At 40.6% G+C, this 16,626-nt stretch overlaps 1 protein-coding gene across 1 annotated transcript in view; it reads left to right on the forward strand.

The window, feature by feature from the left end:
• Positions 1-16,626, forward strand: part of LOC119719644 — a 29,380-nt gene that overhangs the window by 7,396 nt on the left and 5,358 nt on the right. Inside the window, exons 10-14 of the mRNA XM_038189144.1 lie at positions 639-2,051; positions 2,634-2,816; positions 3,191-3,383; positions 6,540-6,663; positions 7,622-7,862. Of these exons, the coding sequence (XP_038045072.1) occupies positions 639-2,051; positions 2,634-2,816; positions 3,191-3,383; positions 6,540-6,663; positions 7,622-7,862 (2,154 nt within the window). The remainder of the gene's footprint in view (positions 1-638; positions 2,052-2,633; positions 2,817-3,190; positions 3,384-6,539; positions 6,664-7,621; positions 7,863-16,626) is intronic.

Here is a 16,626-nt window from a genome sequence, read left to right on the forward strand (position 1 = left end):
AAAAACTCCAGGAAAATTTCTGTAAAAAATGGGATGCTTTTGAAAAGGCAACAGAGCAATATTTTGGGTTCCCGGGCACAAACCCTTGATGTACATATTACTCTGACCTCATGATAACGTCATCAATCATCAAATTGCAAGCGATTTCAGGTCAATATCTGAGGAAGAAAAAAATAGAACTCTAACTTTTCAATTGAATGGAGAACCGTTCTCATTTTTTATAATAGTGTAGACATCGTATTGGGCAGTATTTTGAATTCCCGGGCACAAAGCCACGTGACCTTTGTTCCCGGTGTTACCGGAAGTGCAATGGATATTGAATATAACTTGAAAATGGAAGCATTATACTGCAGATAAACAAATAATGGAAGTGTTTAGCGAGGAAGGCCACAAAAAAAGGGGTCATCACTCGAAAGGGGCGCCCTCTAGTGGCACATAAAAGACAATTAATTTGTTCTGATGTTTCATTTGAAAACCATAAAATTTGTATTGCCAAATTGCATGCCCCAAAACATTCTTTGGACAAATTCAAATGGTTTTGCAAGGTTTTAGAATCATGACATCATCACACAGGAAGTTACTGTAGGAAGAATTTTAAAAGCATGGTCTAAATGTATCAATTACCATTTTCTTTAAAGGTGATGGTCAATCTCCTGATCAGAACTTACATCAAGTTTGCAATCCACTGCCGACCTGTGACCCTGTCCATCAAAAAGGAACTCTCAAGCCTCCAGGTCTGTTTACTTCTTCACACCAAGGTCAGGGCTCCACATCTGGGCCTTTGTTGGAAATGTCAACAGATTCATACAACGATGCGGAAAGGGTGAGAGAAGCAAGAAATCCACAAGGCTCAAAATGCAATGATCAGCAAAATGCAAGGGAAGAAGCCAGGGCTATTGGTCGAAGACAACCTACTCTGAGGGGATACCAGAGAGAGCTGGCAGAAAGGCCTCTTAAGGGTTTCGAAAATCACATCATCTGCGCTCCTACAGGCAGTGGGAAGACCCTGACAGCAGCTTACATCTGCTACCAGTACAGGACCTGGTTTGAGACCAATGTTCCCGACAAGCACTTCAAAGCTCTTTTTTTTGTCAACATGCGTCATCTGACAGTGCAGCAGAGGGATGCATTCCGGTGGTACTTCCCCAACAAGCAGGATGTGCAGACCATTGGAGAGCAGCAGTCCTTTGAAGATGCTCTGAAGCTTGATGATGCCAAGCCAGCAGTTCTGATGCTGACAGCACAGATCCTTGTCAATGCCATGAAGTCCGACAAAATTGACATCAAAGATCTGGACATGCTCATCTTTGATGATTGTCACTACACTGATCTGAAACATCCTTACAAAAAAATCATGAAGACGTACCTGAAAGAGAAGCAGAGGCTCCCAAAGCCGCAGCGAGTTGGAGTCTCTGGACCGCACCTTCCTTTCATCATTGGACTGAGTGCTTCTCTGGGTGTTGAGAGTGTCGATCATCTCCTGACCCTCTGTGGTAACATGGACTGTAAGGGGGTTGACCGGGTGCTTAGAAATACGGCAGAATTGAAGCTTCATGTTAATAGCCCAGACGAGGTTAAAATAGAATATGTCAGCACTCCCAACGATAAGCAGTTTGCAGATCTACTGGAGGCTCTGATGACCGACATAGAGGACCAGCTTCCAGATATTGAAGAGCACCCCTTGCCTCCCCGCGGCTGCCAGCTCTACGAAGCTGAAGTTATGAGACGTCTTACAGATGCCCAGAAGCTGGGAGATCGCACCGCCATCGTCGTTTACGTGTACCTGTACGAGTACAATCGTGCCATGATGCTCTTTGATGACCTTAGCATAACTGATTGCCTCTCCCATTTGGAGAAGTTCCATGACCGTCCACTCTTGACTGCCCATAAAATGCAAGATCTCGTCGAGGTGCAATGTCAGAAGCTCTTTGATTTAAACCGTGGAGAGATGAAAAGACTTGGCAGTGTGGAGGGTGAACACAGCAATGAGAAGCTTGGAAATCTGGCATCACTTCTGCATGACATCTTTACAGAGAAACCGGATTCAAAAGGTAACTTATTTGCAACATATTTTTAAATTCTAAATTAAAGTTGCGGGCCAAAGAAACACCGGAAACATTTAGTCTAAGGTTTTATGTTTAAAAATGCATTGTTTCTACTGCACTAGTCTAACCCGTAGATCATTGCTACATATGCATTATGCCCTAGAGGGCGCTTAGCCATTCGTCAAGATTCATTTCCAACAGTATCTTGCGGCCCGCCTGCCATTTTACTTCCTCTTTTCTCAAAGCGGCGCAATTTTTTTATAGCCATTCTTTGCAATAAAGTCACCTGACTTATAACTGAATTGGTCAGTGAGCACTGTTCTATTGACAGGCCGGATCGGTCCATTGAAGGCGGGCTGCAAGAGAAATAAATCTTAATGAATGGGTAGCACCCTCTAAAGGGAATAATGCTCTACTGGTAGGTACTCACTCGTAGAATCGGCTTACTATTCTCGTTATGGGAGGGGTTACTTCTTAATCTTTACAGATTTTCAAAATGTTCACCAATAAAGTAATTGAATTTTTTGTCGGTTGGTGTAAAAGTAAAGCCTCCACAATCCTTATTTAGTTGGATAATCTGCTCCCCAGGAATTGTTCTCCTGAGACTGAAGCTGGCTACGACTGCCGTGGCTGACTTCCTCAGCAAGTCAACACTCCTGAACGCACTACCTTGCAGAGTTATCCCGCAGCAGTTCGTTGGACAGGAAGACATAGAAGATGCATGTTTGGTAGAAGCTGAACAGAGGACAGTCCTTGAGAGCTTCAAACATGGTACGTCATCCTGTGACTTTTTAATCTTGCACTTTTCCCTCCCAACACTGAGCTCTTCCTTTAACACTTTTAAAAAACATTGTTCTCAGCCAGGTTTGTTTCATGTTGGTCCAAGAGGGCCACACTAGTGTCCTCTTTAAGCCCGACTGACTGACTGACTTTCACATGCAACTTAGTCTGGTGATTGGCCATGAAGCAGAGCAGTGCCATCATATTGGACTACCCTGTAATGTGCTAAATCTGGCCAATTGAATCATGAACACCAAGTGCACAAGACTTCCGTTGAAGAGCAACTGTGTGAATCAATTGGGAATAAACAGCATTTTGTGTGCTGTGTAACCAGCTTTACAAGACATGTATTTTTTTCTGTACAGAGGATGGATGCAATGTGCTTGTAGCGACGGACATTGCCCTCCTGGGCAATGTCCGTAGTGTCCTCTTGCCAGCCTGTAACTTTGTCATCCGCTACAACTTTGTCAGCAATGAGATTGGCACAGTGCAGTCCAAGGGAAGAGCCAGGGCCAGAGCAGAGGCAGAGGGCAGCCAATACTCCCTCTTTGTTGAAAGGTAAAGAAAAGGAAACAATTATTATGACAAAAGAAAGAGCCATCTTTTTATGTGTCATAATATAAACTTTAAGGCACAAAGTGTGATATTTCCCTGTCCCAGTTACTTTATACATGTACCTTGCTATTTTGTAATTTGCCACTGAACTATCATATGAATGATTTCACAGGATGAGTTGTTGGGTAATACAAAAATGTAGTTTGCTATTCATAATCACTCTTAGAGGATGATTTCATTAAAGAATTAGAATTGTAAAATCATAGATGTTAGATGTAAAAGGGAAAGGAAGAATTAGTAACTTAAGTGGGTTCTATGGAGAAGTACAAATCTCATCTCCAATAGGACGCTCGGGCCACGCAACCCTTCTTTGGATACCAAAAAGTGTGCCGCCTAAACGCAACATTACAAAGAAGCGGTTTAATCTTCCAATGCCAGACAGTGCCATTCGATCATTTGGTAGATGGATCAGCGAACATGATTGGCTAGAAGTCACCAATAAAAGTGACGTCAACCTACAATGTACCGAATTCTACAATACCTTGCATACAGCTATAAATACGCATTTCCCCTCTCCGAGTAGCTAAGGTACATTCTTCTGATAAGCCCTGGATAACTCCCGAAATTAAACTTCTTATCCGCAGACGTCAAAAAGCGTACTATAATAAACAGACTGATGAATGGACGAGGCTCCAAAATACAGTCATCGTAACTATCCAAAAGGCAAGAACGGAATATTACTCAAAGCGGATTCAGAGGCTCAAGAAAAACAATCCGTCATCCTGGTATCGTGAAATCTGCGTGCTCTCTGGCACCAATAAAGACCACTCGCCCATCACTATCCCAGGAGTAAATCATGATGACACTAAATCGATCGCTAATGCAATCAATGAACACTTCGTATCAATTGCGGGTGATTTAGAACCACTAAACCTTGCAAAACTCCTGGCCTACCTCCCCTCTTCAACACCATGTCCTGAGGTTTATCCTTGGGATGTACAGAAGGCACTGGGGAAAATCAAACGCACGACAGCTGGAGGTCCAGATGACATTTCCGCGAGGATTGTGAGAACATTCTCTTATGAACTTGCGACACCCGTAACACATATGATTAATTCATCTTTCAAACAATGCATTGTGCCCGATCAATGGAAACGAGCTATCGTTATCCCGGTACCCAAAACAAATCCCCCCTACACTGGATAAACTCCGCCCAATCTCTCTCACAGACCATTTTGCGAAGGTGACTGAAGGCTTCATAGCCAAATGGATCTTCAGTGATATCCAGCCCAAACTGGACCCAAACCAGTTTGGGAATCAAAATTCCTGTCAACTACCCACTGCTTAATTAACATTTTACACCAAGTCTACGCTAAGGCTGAAATTCCAAAAGCTTCGTCTACAATTGTTGTGACAGACTTTACAAAAGCATTCGACCGTATCGACCACACTATAGCAATTGCTAAGTTGTTGGACCTCGGTGTTCGTCCGTCGCTCATCCCATGGGTCGCAGACTTCCTCACATCACGTCAACAAAGAGTACGGTACAAAACCTCCGAGTCTGATTGGTCCACTCTTCACTCTGGTGTACCGCAGGGCACATGTCTAGGGCCAATCATCTTTCTGGCAGTGATCAACGATATGTCCCCACTGAATGGTATAAACGTCTACAAATATGTCGACGACATGACTCTTGTCGAATGCCGATCTCAAAACCAATTGTCGCGCATGCAGTCACTTTGCTAGAGTGGTCGAAGGATAACAACATGAAACTAAACCCAAAGAAATGTAAAGCAATGGAAATAACATTCCAGCGAAACCTCCCAGCACCACCTTCGCTCATGCTGCATGATCATCAATTAGAAACAGTGCAATCAATTAAACTTCTTGGCATACTTATTCAGAGCAATTTGAAATGGGACGCACATATAACTGACCTCATTAAACGTGCAGGTAGAAAACTTTACATGCTCCGTCTTCTTAAAGGTCACTGTTTGCCTGTACATGATCTACTTATTATCTATAACAGCTACATTAGACCGCTTCTTGAATATGGAGCACCAGCATGGGATGGGGGATTAACCACCGCCCAGTCTGACCACATCGAAAGCATCCAAAAAAGAGCTCTACGAATAATCACCGGACGCGGTGGTTATAACAGTTATTCCGAGATGCTATGTGAACTCGGGATTCCCTTCTTGGAACAAAGAAGAGAATCTCTATGTACATCATTCATCGAAAGAACATTGAAACAAACTGAACAATTTAAGGATTTTATCCATTCTCCTCCAAAAATGAAACATACACTAAGAAATTCGAATAAAGTCCTACAACTTAAGTGTAAAACAAAAAGAATGCAGAATAGTGCCATTCCTCATCTGGTACATCTGTATAACTCTAATCCCAAATGAAATGAATTGATTTTTACCTGCAAGCTTTTATTGTATTTTACAAGTTTTAACGTTATTTTAATACTACCTTTCATTTAAATAAGATAATTTGACTGCCACACATCTTGCACAATTTTTAAACTCATTCCCCATCTGGCTCATTTTTATAATTCTAATCCTAAATGAAACTATACATTTTTTACCTGCAACCTTTTTGAATGTCTTTTATAAGTTATAACGCAATTTGAATGCCCCCTTTTTAAAGTAAGATAAATTGATTGCAACACAGTCTGTAACAATAATATGTATTTCTCTATATAGACAATTTTCTTTAGTCAGATCTGTATGCACAATGTTTAAACCGTTTCTAATATTAGTATTTAATGTCATATTTTGTTTTTTAACTCGTTAGGCCTTTAACTTTTTTTAAATGTATTTGTTTTTAAATGTAAATCACGTGCAATTCGGCTGTGGCTGCTTTTCGTGATTTGTTAATAAACCATGTTGAATGAATGATTGAAAAGAAAGTGGACCCCAAATTTATAGAATGGCCCGTGTATACAACAGTTTATCTAGGGTATGTGTAAAGACACTCCAGAAAGACAAATGCTTTTTTCATTGAGGAAGTAAACAAATTATACATGTACAGTGGCCAAGCTAGATCTCAGGGATTGTTTTGGGGGCATTTTGGAGAAATTTTTAACATGATGTCAAATGTGCAGACTTGATTGGAAGACATGTTCTGAATGTGATCAATTACCATCTACAGTAGATTGCTGAACAAGAAGACAAAATACGACAACCGTAATAAAGTTAAGAAGATGGAGGAGGCCATGGAAGAACTGGAGGCAATGACCGAGGATCAGCGACTTGACAGGATCCAGGAGAGACAAGTGAGTTAGAACCTTAAATATCTTGGAGAATTATCGGTGCAAATCTTTTGAGGGCATTGTACAATCTACTCATCATGTTATATAAGTGATGAGGATATCTTTTGCAGGGATTGCCCATTAAAGTAATTTAGCTGAGTATTTCGACGATGGCTTGTGATCATTCACCGGATTGAAATCTCAAGTAACAGTCTGTAACATTTCCATGACAGACTATGTAAGTAAAGTCTGTTTCAATGGCCCATCAGACCAAAGGAATCTCTTAGCATGAAACGCATGTGTATTTCCCCTGGATGGGATGCCAGTTCATCATAGGTTACGCCCCAGCTAATGCCAGTACCCATTTTGCTGGGTAGAGGCAAGTAATAATAATAATAATAATCGGCATTTAAGAATGCCCTTTTTAGTAAACTAAATCACGGCGCTTACAGTATTATTATTACCCCAGATCATTGGGCCAATTAAACAATCCAAATACCATCTCAGCTCCATGGGGAGCATACAGCTCGATGCTGCCTGTTAGGCGCAAGCAAGCTAAATCAATCACATAATCATCTCTACCCTCACAGGTACCCATTTACTCCTGGGTGGAGAGAAGCAATGAGTGACAAAGTGCCTTGCCCAAGGGCACACGCACCATGACCCCCCAGGACTCGAACCCATAACCTGCAGCTTTGGCCGCAGACCACGAATCAGTCCCTTAACGACTAGGCCACAGCACTCCAAGTAGGAGGTGCAGTGGCTTGCCTCATCAGGACACAACATATTCCCAACGGCTGGATTCGAACCCAAGTCTGCCTTCTGATCTTGAGTCACAAACCTTATCCACTATGACACTCCCTGGCCACTACAAGTCTCAGTACTACACCTTAATTATACTAAGCCTATACAATTAGTATAGGTAAAGACTATAGGAATGAGTAAGATCCAAATGACCGGCTTGCTTTGTCTTTATACCAAGAATAAGATATTGGAGTACATACGATTACCGAAGGAAGAGGCAAAACAACAGTGGGCCATGACCAGCCTCGACAGAATCACCATACACTGCAAGGAGTGCTCTGCACTCGTTTGCAAGGCTTCAGAGCTCAGACGAAACGGGGATGCTGGTCACGTGAGTTGCATTAGTCCGGAGTTTAAGAGATGGGTGAAGGAGGTGAAATACAGCAGACCGCAGCGCTTCCCAGACATCGAAACAGTTGGTGAGTATAGGACTGGCTGATAGTATGCTCTTCAGTATCTATCGAGGGGAAACTGATTTTCAATGTTTTCCTGGATTTCCAGAATGACCAGTATTAAACCTTGAAACGGTGCCAAATGAAAACTGAATTTTTTTTTTGGGGGGGGGGGACACCAAAAAATATGTTTTCACCAGTTTGCGTCTGTTGCATATGGTGAGGAAAGGATGGCTACAAGGGGAGAAGGGAGGCCCTCACTTGTCAACAAGTTGTCCTTAAGTTATCAATATCTTAGTTACTTTGCTGCAACCACATATTGACTTCACATCAGCAACCTCTTTAAAATGAAAATATTTCTCATGGAATTTTGGAATATGCTGGGAACACTGCATTTTAGAATTCTTCTAGTAGAGTTCCACACGGATGCTGGCCCCAAAAGTTCACTAAGCAGCATTCCAAGTGGAGCTTGAAGATTTTGAAAATCAGGGCAGGAACTGACTTGCATCCTTCATTATGACTGATGTTATGAACCCTTGTATCTGTTTGGTGAATGCAGGTCTCATAAAATGCGGCACTTTTTACTGTGGAAACCAGTTTGGCACCATGCAGAAATTCCTGAACCTGCACCCCCCAGAGGAATACGCCCTGAAAGCTCAGAGCTTCAAGATCCTCCATGACAGGGGCGGCGTCCAGACCACCAAAATGTGGAAGAAGGCAGGTTTTACGATCATACAAGATTAAAGGTGAAGCCAACACCAGTTTAAGAATGGCATTTTAGAGTCATGCCAAACCAGGTTATTCATAAGAATAAGAACTTATATAAGTTCAAGTAAAACTTCGGCATTTGCAACATTTGGAGTGACTGTAAATGAAAGATCGGTGGTTGCAGTTCATTGTACCGATGGCAGAGAAAAAGGATTGAAAATGTCTCTGGTGTAAATAGTAAATGAAAACATAAAGTGCATCAGTCTAACTCCAAAGTTGGAGTAAACATGTAGCAAGTTCATTTCTATCAGCATAGACTTTTGCATTATATGACAAAGTACATTGTTTGAAAAATCTGGAAAAAAATTCATGAAATAAATAAATTATAAACACTGTATACTCAGTGTTGGCCCCTAGTGATCGTGACAACAAAAATCACTCTGGTGGAACTCGAACATCGTATGAAATAAAATGTTCCAATACAAATTAATTTGAATAATGTTCTTATATATGAACAATGGGGCGCTGATAGATAAATTTACCAAAAAAATTATTTTGTCACAAAGAAATATCTGTAGCCAGTTATGCCTTTTTTTTCTTTTTGCCTGATGAAAAACGAATGCAGCTTATATGAAATATACTCAATAATTAAATTTAAATGAAATAGTTCTACCATCAGATAGTTTTAAAATGTTATGCGTTATGACAGATGATATGTAATTGTTGTCTACTTCTTTTGAATGTTTCTGTGAGTATTATGGGCTTCAAACTTTGAATCTAAGTGTAGTTGTATGCTTTGACTTCGTTTCTGTGAGTTAATTTATGTCAGTGCTGTTTCAATGTCCATTGCAGCAAATAAGTTACGTTTTCTATGACTTTTCCTTATGTGCAATCTCTATGCTTATTAAGGTACACGGCGGCTTATGTTTTTTTTAAATTTGCTCAGCCTCTGAAATCATGGATCAGCAAATCTGCAGAATGACTGTTTACCAAATAGTGCTTTATTCTTCATAAAAAAATAGTAAAATTTAAATATTTGTAGTGCGCATTGTAAAATAAATTTAAAAATGTTAGTACATTATGATAGATTTTGTCTGCAGGAATTTAGAGTGCAAAAATAGAATCGATTTAATCGTACTGTGAAGATTAGATGTTTTTAAGAATTTTTTCTATAAATGTAGTGCAATTAAAAAATATTAAAAATAGCGATAGAGCTTTATTGGAAGTTTGCATTTTTTGCATCTTTTTTTTTTGGGGGGGGGGGAGCATCTCATCTTCGAACGTTTTTGGTCACTTTTTTACGGCAATATTTCTGTTTGGTGGTTTACTTCCAAATTATAAATAGCTGTAAATAACTGCTAAAATTTAAAAATATATTTTTTTTTAAAGTTATTTGCAAAATCCATGTTGCCAACTTTTTCTAACAGTTTACAAGAAATCTACTAATATCAGCTATTCATATAGGTTAAAAAAGATTTGCTTGACACTATAACTATGCTCATACAGATATACAGAATGTATAAAAATATATATCACTCTTTTATAAATATGCTCTATGTTTTTGTCCGACCTGAAACTTCGCCCTTAAAGGGAACAGTGAATTTGTCTTTGTATAATATTTTAAGGAATGAGATGTCCCTGTCTGTGTTACATTTTTTATGGGAAATATTATAGATATTTGTTCTTTTAAGGTTAGAGTGATATAATGGAATTATCATTTGTTTTTGCGTTAAACAAGTTCATTTATTAACTGTCGATTTCCAAATTTTCTGAGTAAGCTCTAGATGAATGTCCTGGCTACATTGCTTCTTAAAACTTAAGTTAGGCCTATGTGTTGCCTTGGCCTCCCAGTTTTATATGCAAAAATTGCCTGTCAAATCGTGGCAAGGTTTTTTTTTTCAAACTGAAATTCATGCATGACAGTTAATTACCATAATATTTCTTAATATTTGTTGTTTTTGCCTGTCAGGCAAATTATTCGACTTAATGTTCCGCCTGAACTAAGGCCAAAAAAAAAAGGCTCCGGTTTCTGGTATGCGCGCGCGTCGCCGTAGCCATGCGCGTTGGCAAAATGAAAAAGTTTTTTTTTTCAATAAAAGACGATGTCTCAAAACCGCCAAACTCACTGGTTTGACTGGAATCCTGCTGCTGCACAGTTTTAGCGTGTTTTTAGATTGGGTTATGATCGAGAATAAGTTTTACGTGGCCTCTCTGGACTCCCATATATTTGCACTTAGTTTAGTCGGGCACCATTTTGCAGTCATCCGCCGACATTTGAAGCAAAAAAAAAAAAACAGGTAAAAAAAAAAAGCCGCGTCGCCGCACCACTTTTTGGGCAAGTTCCATATACCAGAAACCGGAGACTTTTTTTTTTGGCCTAAAGGGATGATCGTTATTCTGTATCCTGATTTTTTTAAGCAACTCAAGGGATCGGCAAAAATAATACTTATTAGAACAAAGTGCTATACTATCAAATAAAATAATGACTTATTACCTGTATTAAAAAGGTACTCAAAAGTAATTAGCTAGTAAGACCTGTAGAAAGAAATAGTACCATCCTCTAGTCCAGATACTTGACTGTAAGGGAATTAAACTCTCAAGCATCCTGCTAAATCAGTGCACCTGGTGTGCTGTCATTTTGGGCACCAAAACGACATTGAATAAGCGTTATTTGCTGATTCTATATGAACAGCAATCCAATTAATCTGAATCGGGTTATTACTTAATCAATTATTCTGTTGAAATTTCTGCTCAGTAGATACACTGGAAAACTGTGAAAATGCATCTTCAATTCTTCCTCACCATAGTGAGATATGGCAATTCCCCTTTTCTCGAACAAATCACAACATGTACTAGGCACAATGATTTCACAGGATGCATGACCCATTTATTTACTGACAATCAAGCTGGATATTTCATGATATTTTCACAGTTTCTTTTTGAATGTTTGCAAATACTGTCCGTTTATACCTATAGCATCATGTAGTATGAATTAATTGTTCTCATTTAGGTACGTAATTAATTGGGAAGAGAGTGGTGAATTTCGATTTATGCTCCAAATTGTGTTTATTTCACAGTTTCTTTTTGAATGTAAATCATCCATTAATACCGCATCATGAAGTAATATGATTTGTTTTTATTTTGGTAGATAATTAATTTGGGGGAGAGTGGTGAATTTCGATTTGTACTCCAGTTTTTGTTAAGGAGGAAATGTTTTAAAAAAGCATACGGGTGAGGTTTTCAGCGAAATTTCAAAAGATTCACCGAGTCAAATCGTTGGCGGTGTGTCAAGAGTATAAGCCTTTACAGTTAAACTTAAGCAGTTGCTAAACTTTCATTTGGTTGTAATCAGTCAAGTTTTACGTCTGATGCACATGCAGCTCCACCTGGACTCGAAAACTTCTGAATATTCGCTTACAAACATCACATGAATATGCTTTTATTAAAATAAAATCATCTCCTTCACAAACCCTAACAGTCCTGAATCCTCCAATTTTAATACGATTTTGCACACCCCTAGTGAGTCAGGGGTAATCATGTTGATCCGAGTGACAATCGTGTTTCAAAGGAGGGACTTAAATTGCATGTCGATCCCAGCAGAATCTCTGTCAAAGTCTGGGTTTAAGACATGAAGCCTTTGAGAAATGACTCCCTGTGATTAAAAATTATTTTGAACTTGATGAATTTAAAGGGAGTGAAACATTACTATTAAATATTTTGGCTAGTATTATCTGTTACCAATGTGCCAGTACAGTGCTTTCAGTCGAAAGACGGAACAAAATGCATGTTCACTTCAACTTGAAAAATTCTGCCACATTTCCTTTTTCGGGGAAATTGCATCTCTAGTTCAGATTGGAAAAGCATCAGATAGTTGTGAAATTCTACTTATGATTTGAATTTACCTTCCATTACTAAAATGAACCTCGGCAACTTGCGGCGAAACTCGAATGGATGCTGGACTTGTACAAATCTACCAGCCATATACACGTCCGAATCTATGGAAGCGGCTGCAGCCGGCTTCAGCGGTTTCCCGTAGACGCGCGTGTAATTTCAATCCGTAGCCATGTAATTCGGGAACTTTGAAGGGGAATTCCCCGTAGTTTCATCGGTGGTACCCGCGCTGGCCTGATACTGTAATAAACGACGTACACTTGGCTGGTAATCGGCGAGACCGTGTCATTTCGTCACCGATGAGAAATCATGCAGATTGCGCTGTCGGTGGAATGTTGTTACCCCAAAAATTTCGTCACCTGAGTCATTTTCTTGTGTCATTTTTGCAGGAGGCGCCGAGGAAACTGAGCATTTGTAGTACTGCTACTAAGTTGTCAGGTATTAATATGCGTATCGACCGAACATGATCATAAATTATGAAGAATTTAAAGCGGTTTATAAAATAAGAATGACAGTTGACATGTTCATGAAAATTGAAAATGAAATATGATCGAGTCAAGTTTGTGCATACACGACCGCATTACGAAGTGCGTGGGTAACTTAATTTCCTGTATACAGTTGGTGTACTGAAGTCAAGTGATGTGTTGCTTTCCTGCCGCCATTTTTTCCTCGTATGCATTCACAGGTAAGTTCATATTAAATTTATGCGTAAATAACATGTGGGCGTCGTCTAGTCCGAGTAACTTGGACCCAACTTATCGCCTTTTTTGACATTTGGACATGGTCTGGCGATAGTGGGGTCCAAGCTAATACTGCGACCTGGACAACATCATCCTGTCACTGTCCCAAAAAACAACATTTTCCAACAAAAAACATCAGATTTCACCTTCAAAACGGCCTCCAAATTACTAGATATGCCACCTGAGGTACAACTAGTAGACATCGATAATTAAGATGGTTGTACTGAAGTTTACTTACGATCCGGAAAAAAAGTGAAATTTTCCGTTCATTTCGGAGAGCTCCCCTCGCGATCTTAAACACGTTAAATTTTTGATCATGTTTAATGTTTGAACGACGCCATTTCTTCTACATGCCCAGCGTACACTTGGACCCCACTATCGCCGGCGCCAGACCATGTCCAAATGTTTAAAAAGGCGATAAGTTGGGTCCAAGTTACTCGGACTAGGCGTCGTCCAACTGTCAAGCAATTGAATTATGCCAGCATTTCAGACACGGTTGATGGTTGAACTGTGGAGGTAGAATTTTACCTCCATGGTTGAACAGGTTTTGTGTTGGCTGGAGCATGGAGGTCTAATTCCACCTCCATGGCTGGAGTTACCCAGCCCTAAATTTCATCATTGGGTTGTCATGTAGGGCTGGAGAAAGTTTTCACTTGGACCTGCAGCATTCGCAGGTCCCCCAAAAAATTCGAAAATGTGCAATGTTGTCCCTGTAACACACTAATTTGAACTGGGATTCACCCAAACCTTGCCTGGAATAACCACTTCACAGGTCCTTGAAGTAAAAAAACGATCAACGCTGAAGATTCAGCCACAATTGCAGTGAAAAAAAAGACTTAAGCGACAGCCGTGTGGCCATAATGATGCCCGAAGCTAGATTTGTGCACAAACAAATTGCAAAGCGCTGTTGCTTACCATGCACATACAGCAAACCACCAGTCACACTTGTATTGCCAACTGCACGGCGCGGCGCAGCATGGCGCTGAAGCGCGCACCCGACGACTGTTTGATGCACTACTGCTGCACTTACTATGAGGCTTCACTCGCATCAGGGCAGAGGTAGAACGGCAGCCGAAGTTTGCCGACAAACAGTCGTTGGGTGCCAAAAAAAAATTCCCTACCTACCTATCCTATTTTCAAATGTCATGATATCGGAAGCAGAATTCTTTGCCTTAATAAAGTGTTGCATTGCAGTAAATAACCCTGTATTTGGAAAATCAGTCCATGCTAAAAACTGTTTCTACAATTTGTTGTGCTAATAGTACTAGGAGCAATTCTGAATCATCATCTAAACTATTGTTGGGAGTTGGGACAATGCGTAATTGGAGTGATGCCTGAATCGGAGGGTTTCAATACTGTCATCGTGCCCACACTAGAGTTGGGACCATACCAGCTATGCAGTGGCATAGCCAGTAGTTTTTCAGTGGGGGGGGGGGGGGGGGGGGGGGCTGGGGGGCTGGAACATTTAATGGGGGGGGGGGGGGGCGTCATGTAGATCAATGATAATTTTTTTAGAAACTCAAAATCTCAGTGGGGGGCGACTGGGGGGTGGCGACAAGGTTTCATGGGGGGCTGTCCCCCCCCCCCCCTTTTTGCCATAGGCTGGCAGTACAAACTTTTACTCTCCTGCAAAATATCCCCCATCGATTCCACATTATGTGAGTATTGAAATGTGTTTTGACATGATATTAGTATTAATACTTTCATTTTCTTATGTCTTCTCAGGTATCTGTCGAACGGTAACCATATCAAAACGGGGTAGCCGCATATAGTCATCCAGCCATGGATAGCCAAGAAGTCTCAGTCTTTCGTGAAACCCTGTTCTTTATCTCAAGAGAATTGACAGATGATGAAGTTTGGCATTTGAAGTTTCTGTGCATAGATCACCTGACAGTGAAACAGAGAGAGGCCATCAAGGATGCTTTAAAACTCTTCGAAATTCTAGAGCAAAAGGGGATCATCTCAAAGGATAATTTTACTTTCCTCGTCAAAAGGATGGAGAACCTGCAGCGAATCGACCTGAAAAAGAAGTTGCTGGATATAATGCCAGGTAAGGCTGTGTCCTAAAAGCATTTTTTTTGTCTGGCTATGGCTTTTCACAAGTGTAAGCCTATAGCAAAAAAAAAATATGAAGCCATAGCGTCAAAGTACATTTCCAAAAAACACATTTCCAAGATCCATGTGGAGTTACTGACCTTGTTCCATCCTCATTGCCATGCATGACTTTCAACTGCTTGAAAAGAGTTGGTGTTCATCTGACATTTTGGAATGGTAGAGAGAGAGGTGGACTATTAAATAGTTTGTGTGCAAAAACGTGCACCTTGAAGTTCACTGTGGTTAGGTGTCACTAAAGCTGCTTAACTCAACCTAATGACTTTGTTGGACCGGAAGAGAGATAACATTGAGTCAAAAGAGTTAGGTATTAATATAATCAGCATCTTGTTTCAATATTGTCCTCTAAAGGTTGCGAAGTATGTGATTTTTATTTTTTATTCTAACTTTAAGTTTTAACAAATATGACTGTTTTCATGTCAATTTTCATGTGTATCAAATAATAACTGACGAGGCTTTGTCTTGCCCGCTGTGATAAATATCTATTCAAATTTCATTTCTTTTAAGGCGGTGGTAACTCTCCTGATCAGAATGCTCTTGGCAATCCACACCCAACCTTGCCCCCCAACCTTGAACCTGTCCATCAACAAGGACCTCTCCAGCATCCAAGTTTTTTTACTCCCACTTCCACACAAGTTAAATCGGAAGGTCTTAAGACTCTAAGAAGTCTTTCCAATGGGCAATCTTCTACTTGCCCACCAAGCAACTCAACGAGAGGAATCCATGGGGTTGATAGTCCTATCTCAACTTCTGGAGATGGTCAGTCGACGCAACAAAGGTTAGTAGCAAGATCAACCAGCCTTCAGAATAACCCTTCTTGGCAATCGTCGCATGAGGCTGCTTATTCCAAAGTCCGAGCATCTTCACTTGATAAAGATATTGAGGGGAAGCTGGAAAATTTGTCTCTTCAAAATTCAGGGCAGCTGCCAAAAACAAGTAAAAGTCCTGGATTTCCAGATGATGATATCGAGACCGATTCACCCATGCCAGAGGGACCAAGAAGCACATCCTCACAATCAGTCACTGGTCAGGGTAGAGGTTCAGCGTCTCTATCCAGGATGACTCCGGGGACGGGTGCCCTCAGCAGAAGCCATCCGCGTAAGATGTGGGGTTCATACAACGATTCATACAACGAAGAGGAATGGGTGAGAGAATCAAGACAACCACGTGGAACATCCTCCCCGCAACAGAGTCATCAGCAGTCGGCACCTAGGCCTTTGACTTTGTCTGATGGCATTAATAGTCATGCAAGGCTGGAGGGGTGCCCAGAAATGTCGCCAGAACAACAAGTCCGCCGTACGAATCAGATGTTCGATCAACAAGATGCCATAGAAGAAGCC

This window comes from Patiria miniata, unplaced genomic scaffold (genome assembly GCF_015706575.1).
Source record: "Patiria miniata isolate m_02_andy unplaced genomic scaffold, ASM1570657v1 HiC_scaffold_8, whole genome shotgun sequence".
NCBI classification, from domain to species: Eukaryota; Metazoa; Echinodermata; class Asteroidea; order Valvatida; family Asterinidae; genus Patiria; species Patiria miniata.